Raw genomic sequence first — 8,876 nt, 5'->3', positions numbered from 1 at the left:
GATTCTGGTTCAGCAGGTCCAGGGTGAGCCTGGAAACCTTTTTTTCATCTCCACAGGCTCCTGCGATGTGGAGCAAGGTTCCATGGGGACTTGAGGACTCCAGGGCCTCGCCCCCACCCTGGTACCCTCATTCTCAGGGCATCCCTCCAGGAGGAAAGGAGCTACCCGAGTCCTCCAGAGGAGATGGGAGATGGGCCCAGACAGAGCCAAATGGTCCCCAGCTCTGCCCCTTCTAGCCAAGTGACATTTCCTCATCGCCAGTCCATTTCCTCATCTCCAAAGTGAGTCGATATCTACAACAGCGTGGTTATGAGTTGTGACCCAGCCACGCCCCAACACGGTGACAATAGTGAATATGCCCGTGGATGCTGTACAAAGCTTGTTGTGCAGTATGATTTTCACAATGTTAGCAGTCAGCACGGTAGGTGTTACTCACCCCAGGACACAGCAGCAGAAGCTGGGGCCCAGAGGGAGAGTGACACAGTTAGTATACGGCAGGGCAGGGATTTCAACCACACTGGCCACACTCCAGAGGCATGTCCTAGGCTATATGAAGGTGGGGGCTTCATTAATAACAATCATGCCCCAGAAAGCTCTCGGGCTGGTGCAAGGTGTGACGGGAAGACCCCTGGCAGTAGGGGACCCCCAAATTAGGAGCTTCCCAGGGGACGTGCCTGCTGATGCTAAGCAGGCTGGCGGTGAAAGAGCTGCTTCCTTCTCCGCGGGCTCTGGCTCCAGTGGGGATTAAGGGCTGCAGGGGGAGTACTGACATAGCACCTTTGATTAGCACTCCTGTGTCAGAGGGGCTGGCCGGGAAATGAAGGCACTGGGGCGGGGAGGCAGGAGGGGGGCAGTGCCCAGGACCTGGGCTTGGCCTGCCGAAGCCAGCTAGTTCCTCGCAGGCCCGAGCCTACGAGGGTGCTGCCCTGCCCTGCCTGTCCCCCACTCTGGCCAAGGACCCCATTGAACTCGCACCTCTCCTCAGTGGGGCTGTCTCCAGGCCTCATTTCCCAGCCTTACACTTTGGCAGGAGAAGGCAGGCTCGAGAGGGGCAGCAGGAGCCACTGGCTCGGCACTTGTCAAAACACAGGCCTCCAAGGTGTGAAGTCCTCACCCCAGCGGGAGGGCATGTGGGCCCTGCTGCCCGGAGAACTCATTAACTCGGGCAGCTCCCAAATGAACCTACCAGAGAGGCTGGTGATAAGGAGATCAAAGGCGAGAGGCATGGGGAGCGGGAAGAGGGAGGCTGGCTGGCAGGAGGTGGTAGAACCCAGGCTCCTGGTTGGGGGTTCCTACTTTGCTCCCACTTGGCTCCATCAGGCCCACTGACCATAGCCTTTGCACAACCTGGGTCCAAAGGCGCCAGGGACAATGAGAGAGGGAAGGACTCCCACGTGGCACCTCCAGTTTATCAGCCTTTAAGGCTGAAGACTCGGCCTCTTTCATGCCATTTTTGTGGGCTTTTTGTTTCCACCCTTTTTGTTATTCACCCTTGGGTCTTTTTAACTCTCCCTCACCCCTGACACCAGAGACCCTTTTGTCACACACCACTTATGGTGCCCCCTTCCTGTCCCAGATCTCTCTATGGCTCCCTTGTCAACACTTAACGAATGTTAACTATTAGGTCCCAGATCTGAGAAACCTCAGGGACCAGAGCTGTGTTTTCAGGATAAACAGTCTGCCTCCCACACATACGGCCTCTTGTCCAATTATGTCTAGTTGATTTTGTACTTAATAAAACAGAGATTTCACTTTTGGGGGCATTATTGCCAATAAACCAGTGGAAATCACAATCATGTGGGAACTGGAGGGATTTTTGATATCCGGAAGGCTGGCAACAGGGTGCCCAGACTCCAGTCTGTCCAGCCTTCACCCTGCACCCGCTCCTGTGCTGTGCACAACACTGCCAAGTTCCAATCACTTGTTCCTTCGGGTCCAGCAGGATCGAAGGGGCCCAGTCATTGGGCTCCAATACCACGTTCTTGGCTTGGACCTGGAACCCAAGAAGGCATCCATTAGCCAGGGGCAGACCCTGCTGACAGCTGCAGGCTGATGGGGGCCCTCCTAGGCCAGGCTCTCCTTGGAAGTAGATGGGTCCTGTGCTGTGTCCCCAGGGAGTGGGCTCCTCCATTCTCCCCAAGGATGGTTTAGTACTGCCTCCCCTGAATGTGATCCTGGACATACGCATTCTGGGGCTGTTGGGACAGACTGCAGAGGAGATGGTCCAGGTGTTAGAAAAGGTCAAGGGCATTGAAGATAAAAGAGACAAAGGAAGGGGGTGGTGATGGGCAGAGACGCCCAAGGAGAAGGTAACAAGCCACTTGGCTTTCTTTCCTACAAATCAGCTCACCCATCAGTCTCCCAGGCCTGGAAGCCATGGAGGATGCAAAGCTTTAGATCCCCAGCACTGAAAGAGACCCTGGGTACCACTTCTCTTGAAGATGTGAAGCCAGATACCAGGTACAGCTGGAGAGCATCATGTATAAAGTAGCTGTAGCTGTTATGACAAGGTGCAAACCCCAACCAGAGCGGTCGGGTAGGCAATACAGATTCTGAGATTTCCTATGTGATAATCATGTTGTCTGTAAATATAGTTTTTTTTGTGTTGTTTTTTTTTAAGATTTTTATTGGGGAATTGGGGGAGGGGAACACACAAGTTGCTGTCCTTTTGTTCTTCAGCCTAGTTGTGAAGGACGTCACTTCACTGGCCCATGTTGGTGTTATCATTGTGCTCTTCCCTGGTGAGGCAGATCGGTCACTGGACCATTGGACGGCCGCTCACGGTAGCTCATGGCAGCCCACTGCAGCTCCACTGCAGCCTACGCCATCGCCGTCGACTCACGGCAGCCCAGCTCCAGGTCGAGCTGTTGTTCACCATCTTAGCTGTAGAGGGCGCAGAGTCACTGGCCCTAATGTGGGATCCGAACCGGGGCTCTGCTGCTCAGAGCTGGTGTCCCAAGCCAACTCTTAATCAACTCGCCACTCAGCTGGCCCCTGTAAATACAGTTTTATTTCTTCCTTTCCAATCTGCATGCCTTTTAATTTTTTTTCTTACTGCACAAGCTAGACCCTCCAGGACAAAGCTGAATAGGCATGGGTAAGAGGCGATAATCTCACTTTGTCCTCAATATTAGGGTGAAAACTTTCAGGTTTTCACTATTTAATATGACGTTAGCTGTATGTTCTTTGTAGATGCCTTTTATAGGGTTGAGAAAGTTTACCTCTATTCCTAGTTTATTGGGAATTTTTATCATGTAGGGGTGTTGAATTTTGTCAAATGCTTTTTTCTGTGTCATTTTCACTCACATTGGCAAAGCCTGTTTTGTTATATCTGCCCCAGAGTGGAAGAACACGTGCTAGAGACGAGTGGTGGCAGCCGTGGCAACAGGCCAAGCCCCTGATCCTGCCCAGCTTAGGGTGTCCTGGAGGGTGGCAGGCTCACCCTTCCTGCGGCTCAGATGGTCCAGCAACCTGATCAGATTCGGCCAGCTTGTTGGCTGTGCCTGGGAGAGCTTCCTCATAGTGTTCCCCCTACTTACGGCCACCAGGAAGGTCGCATCCAGGACCAGTCTGCCTCAGAGAAGGAAGGGATTACTGTTTCTGTCACCTGTCGCTGGAATCAGGTCCTCACCCCCAATCCCTAGCTGACTGTACAGATCTGGCTGCAGCATGCCCCTAGGATCCCATTATACAATCTGGAAACGAAGGTGCAAGCAAATTTATTTGCAAGGTCCCCAACAGGTGAGGGCAGCCCCAAACCTACCTACTGGACTCCCAGGTCTCTGCTCATGCTTCCTTTAACCTGCTGAGCTGGCCCAACACCCGGAGCTGGGGCGCAGGCAGGAGGCTGGAGTGGCTGAGTACGGTGCCCACGCGAGGGCCGGGGCTGGGGGTGGGGCAAGCTGCTGCAGCCCACCGGCCGGCACCTTCGCCTTCCCCTCCGTTGGTTCAAAGGGTCAGGCCCCGCCCCTTCCAGGTCCTGAGCCAGCTTTGATGTGCTGATGTGGCCTGGAAGGGGCCACTTCACACCTCGGGCTCGGGATAAAGCGGTCCTCGGCCGCCGGTCCCCAGACGCGCCGCCGCTGCCATGGCCCAGTCCCTGTGCCGGCCGCTCTCCGAGTCCTGGATTCTCCCCGCGGCCTGGGGACCAGCTCAGCCGCCGCCGCCCTCTGACAGGGACTGCGGCTGCTCCCCCGCCTCGTCCCCAAACTCCTGGGGCAGCGCCCCGGCTGGCAGCCCCGTGCCGAGACCCAGGCGGCCCGGATCTCGCGCAGCCCCTCGCGTCCCGACCACCGAGAGGCGCGGCCCCCGGAGCAGCCGCCTGGGCAGCGGGCAGCGGCAGAGCGCCAGCGAGCGCGAGAAGCTGCGCATGCGCACGCTCGCCCGCGCGCTGCACGAGCTGCGCCGCTTCCTGCCGCCGTCGGTGGCGCCGACCGGCCAGAGCCTGACCAAGATCGAGACGCTGCGCCTGGCCATCCGCTACATCGGCCACCTGTCGGCTGTGCTGGGCCTCAGCGAGGAGAGCCTGCGGCGCCGGCGACACAGCGACGCGGTGCTCGCTCGGGGCTGCCCGCTCTGCCCCGACGGCGGCCCCGCTCAGGCGACGCAGGCGCGCGGCCCGGTCCTGGGCTCAGCCGCCCCCGCCGCGGGGTCCTGGGCGTCCTCGCCCGCCTGCCCCGGAGCCCAGGCGGCGCTCGAGCCGCGCGACCCGCCAGTGTTCTACGACGAAGCGGTGTGGCGGGAAGGGCAGGCGACGGAGCCGGACCCCTCGTCTCCGGTTAGTATGTCCTTCCCGCGTGGAACTCGCTCCTCGCGCCTTCGAGGAGGGCGCTCCCGTCCGCGCAGCTTGGCCTCGCCCGCTCGCTCTCCGGAGCGATATAGCTGGCGGCCCCCGGCGAGGGGAGGGAGAGGACGCGCAGGGGACAGGGCCCCTTGAGAGTGGAGCCCACAGGCGCGGACGCCCACGTCGGTGGCCAGCGCTGAGGGCCATGCTGTCCCCTCTCCCCCAGCAGCTCCTCACCGGCGACGTGCTGGCCCTGCTGGAGAGCTGGATGCCCCTCTCGCCCCTGGAGTGGCCACCGGCCTGAGAAGTGGAAGTGACGACGGACAACGGGCGCCCCGTCTGTGAGCCCTGAGGCCTTTGTGGCCTCAGCACCTTGGAAGCGGCCCCTCTCCTGGCCGAGGGCACCTGGGATGCTGGCATGAGCGCTCCTGAGGGTGAGAGCCTGTCCGCCCAGGACGACCCTCCCCAGCCCCTCCCGCGATGGAAGGATCCGTAGGGCGGACACTTGGAGGCAGGCAGGAGGCTCTGCTTAGTGTGTATTTATTTATTTGTGAATAAACTGTGCTGGTGTCAATTGGCAGTTTTTTCTTTCTCTCTCCCTCTTCTCCAGAGAAGACCGTAAGACAGTTGAGAGGGTGTCTTGCAACCTTCAGCCCCCAGAGCGCACAGGCCCAGACCCCCTCCTCCTCGCCTCCAGCCTTGGCTTAGCACCTCCTGATCCACATGGGTCAGCCTGGCAGGGAACATGGTTCATACGGGAAAGTGGCAGGAAATGGAGTCTATTATTTGTTTTAAAACCTGGTCGGGAGCTAGAGAAAACCGAAGTTTCTCTAGAAAATACATCTCCTTTAGTGAGTACGTATTGTACTTATTGTGTTGGGTCCTTTACACATTTCATACCCAAATACCCACCTGTCAGAAGGCTAAACTAAGGGTCAGCACTCAGGCCCTGGTAGGATTTTATTAGGTCCATTCGTTCTGGGGCCTGAGGGGACGCCAGCCCCAAGGGGCCTTTTCACATGTCCCGAGTCCTTATTCCCTTTGTGCTGGAGCTGGGCCTGGACTCTGGGATTGTCCCATCCCCTGTCACTCGTGTCTTTCCCATGTGGTTTAGAGACGTAAAATAACATCAGTGGGCCAGTGCTGAGTTCATGTGACTGTGACCCCCCCCCCTCCAGAGGCTTAGGTGAATGTGAGGCCCGTCTGGCTGCTTCCAAGTCCACACAGCTGACCTGCAACAGACCAGGCTGCCACACTCCTGTCTACATTGACTGGTTTCAGATTAGGGAATTGCTGTGTGGGGACAGGGGAGCCTTGAGCCCAGAAGGAGCCTGGCTTGGGTCTGGGGGTCTGGTGAGCAGGCAAGCCTTGGGGGGGCAAAGGGGGGGGGACAGGGGACGGTGAGGTGAGCAAGGGGATGTAGCCTCTCTGTCCAAGGGTCCTTCAGCCCTCTATGGATACCCAGTCCTCCCCTCTGGCCTCCTCAAGCTTCTTTGAAATACAGGCCTTGATATTTGTTTTTTATAAGAACTTTATTGGGGTATAATTTACATACTATAAAATTGACCTCTTTAAAGTGTGTAATGGAATGGTTTTAGTATATTCATAGTTAATGCAACCATCACCACTATCTAATTTTAGAACATTTTCATCACCCCCCCAAAAGAAACCCTGTATTCCACTCCCCCACCACCATCCCCAGCCCACTATTCTACTTTCTGTTTCTATAGATTTGCCAGCTCCGAACATTTCATATGAATATATCACATGACACATGGCCTTTTGTGTCTGCTTTTTTCACTTAGCATAAGGTTTTCAAGGTTTATTCAGTGTTGTCTGTGTATCAGTTCTTCCTTTCTCCTCATTGCCCGGTAGTATCCCATAGTGTGGATAGACCACAGTGTATTTATCCATTGATGGGTTTGTTTTGAACCCACCTCAGGGATCCTTTCCAGGGCTCCAGCCCAGATCTGGAGGGGCAGTAATTCAGAGTGGGGTGGGGGGTCACTGCCCAGCACTTCGGGGCTCACCTTGACCGCATTTGGCTGCAGAGTGGAATCCCAAAGCAGAGACCCAGCCGTGGGGGCAGGACCTCACACCTTTACTCATCACCCCACCTTCCAGCACCTCCACCCCCAGCTCACTCCCTCCCCTTTGCCCCTCCCTTCCCCGCCAGGACTGTAAACGGGATAGATGGGACAGCTCCTCCAGGAGCCTCCCTAGTTTAGGAAATCTATTTGCATGGCAAAGGCCCTGTGGTTCAGGACAGGGAATTAAAGTTATTAGCAAGTCTTTTCACAGATAAGTGGGGCTCTTTGGCCAGCCCCTCCCCTGCGGAGGGGCTTTCCTCCGTCAGAGCTGGGCCGCCCACCATTTATTAGCATCTGGGTGTGATTTTCATTAACAGGTCCCTGCTAATAAGACCAAGGATTGGAGGTGGGAAGGGCCACCTCCCAACACTCCCGGTCCCCACCCTTTCCTGGGAAGGCCAGCGCCACCGCACGGCACCCGGAGGAAGCCCTGCGTGCCCACTCAGAGGGACAGGACAGTCACCAGCGCCCAGGTAGGTGAGCCGTGGACACGTGCTCTCAGTTCTTAGCTAACCTGTGAGGTAAGCCCCAGCTAAGGGGGCCGTCGTAAGGATGCAAGAGTGTAGTAAGGAAGAGGCTAACTGATAAAGTGACAGCTAAACACCAGCCTGTCTCAAAGAGGCACTGGCTGGCATCTCACCTCGCCTGGGGCCCTGGCAGGGTGCCCTGGTCCGGAGCTGTCTGGGGGCAAGCTTGCTGGAAGGTGGGAGTGATGGCGTCAGCACGGGGCACCCGCCTGTACTCTGCTCACCCCTGGTAAACCATGCTTCCCCGCAGGGCTGCTCGGACAGCCCGACTGACCACAACTCATCGGCGGCGGGGAGAGAAACAGACATTTATAAAGCCATGACCATGGGCTAGGCTCTGTGCTTAGAACTTGAAATTTACCATCTAATTTCAAGTCATTTTAGCCTTTGGGCCACAGGTGAGGCAGATAGGTGTGCTATTTTACAGAAAAAGGTCGAGGAATTTTTCGCGAAGCTAGTACGTGGCTATTGGGATGGTGACAATGGTGAGTGGCAGTGGACAAATCTGGTGTTTGGAAAGGCCCTGGCAGAGAAGCGTGTGCGCGTGCATCTTGGGTGTGAAATTAAGCTCCTAGGACACAGGGGCAGGAAACACGCTTCTGCTTGTTGACTGCACATGTTGCTCCCGCTGAGACAGCTGTGCTGCGTACATGCTGATGCTGGATGGGCCAGTGTGTTAAGGAGGGGCCGCTAAGCCGATCTTCCTGTATTCAAGACGTGTATTCAAGGACATGCCAGGGTCACACTGTGAACTGGGGGCAGCGGAAGGGGAGTGTCTTCATCTAGGAAAGGGGACATTCAACTTGTCAGTGCCAGCGCCACGAGGAAGGTGTCGCGCTAACAAGGAGCATGTGTGTGATCCAGGGGAGGAGGTGAATGGGGACACAAAAGAAGCTGCCGTCACAAAGCCTGCGTGCAGTTGGCCTCTGTGGGCAGTTTATCATGGGGGAGGCTGCAGTTCTCAAAGGCACCACACGGTGTCCTCAGAGAGGTGGACATAGTCATTTAGCTGCTGGGGCCCTGGGTCCAGTTTTCTGGGAAGGCAGTTAGTTCCTAGAGAAGAGAACGGTGCCTCTCTCCCCTCTCCTGTGCTCCCCAGGCCCTCCAGCCTCCACTAAGATTCCAAGACCAGCAGGAAAAGGGCAGTAGTGGCACGGTTCCTGCCTGCCACCTCTCCTGGCACCTCTGCCTCTCACACAAGTGTGACCTCAGGCAGTCGCTCAACATCTGTGTGCCTCAGCCTCTCTAAAGCGATTCCATAAAAGTTGCAAGCCAGCACAGTGAGGGAAGAGAAGTGGGCGGAGGAAAAAGGGGGCCACACAGTAGCTGGGGTGGGCTGAGTGTCTTGCACATTTGAGCAAAGTGGCTTTCCTGGGCCCGTGAGGTGAGTGGCCCTCGCAAGGCCTGAGCCCTGCTGGGGTCTGGACCAGGGGGAAATGAACACACCAACTTGAACAGCAACTTTGGAGTCTGGAA

General features: G+C 56.7%; 1 protein-coding gene across 1 annotated transcript; it reads left to right on the top strand.

Moving 5' to 3' along the window:
• Positions 1 to 4,069: 4,069 nt before the first annotated feature.
• Positions 4,070 to 5,104, top strand: MESP1 (mesoderm posterior bHLH transcription factor 1). The gene is made up of 2 exons (XM_019640032.1): positions 4,070 to 4,777; positions 5,013 to 5,104. The coding sequence occupies exons 1-2, from the start codon at positions 4,088 to 4,090 to the stop codon at positions 5,085 to 5,087; spliced, it is 765 nt and encodes a 254-aa protein (XP_019495577.1). The 5' UTR covers positions 4,070 to 4,087; the 3' UTR covers positions 5,088 to 5,104.
• The last annotated feature ends 3,772 nt before the right edge of the window (positions 5,105 to 8,876 follow it).

Source organism: Hipposideros armiger, unplaced genomic scaffold (genome assembly GCF_001890085.2).
Source record: "Hipposideros armiger isolate ML-2016 unplaced genomic scaffold, ASM189008v1 scaffold_48, whole genome shotgun sequence".
Classification (NCBI taxonomy): domain Eukaryota; kingdom Metazoa; phylum Chordata; class Mammalia; order Chiroptera; family Hipposideridae; genus Hipposideros; species Hipposideros armiger.
The sequence above is the reverse complement of the archived record's forward strand: the minus strand, read 5'-3'. Positions and strand labels throughout refer to the sequence as shown.

Bases quoted from the DNA above. Each gene is read 5' to 3' on its own strand.
- MESP1 (XM_019640032.1), top strand. From the start codon at position 4,088: ATGGCCCAGTCCCTGTGCCGGCCGCTCTCCGAGTCCTGGATTCTCCCC. The intron at 4,778-5,012 runs GTTAGTATGTCC...CTCCCCCAGCAG, and splicing joins AGCCGGACCCCTCGTCTCCG to CTCCTCACCGGCGACGTGCT.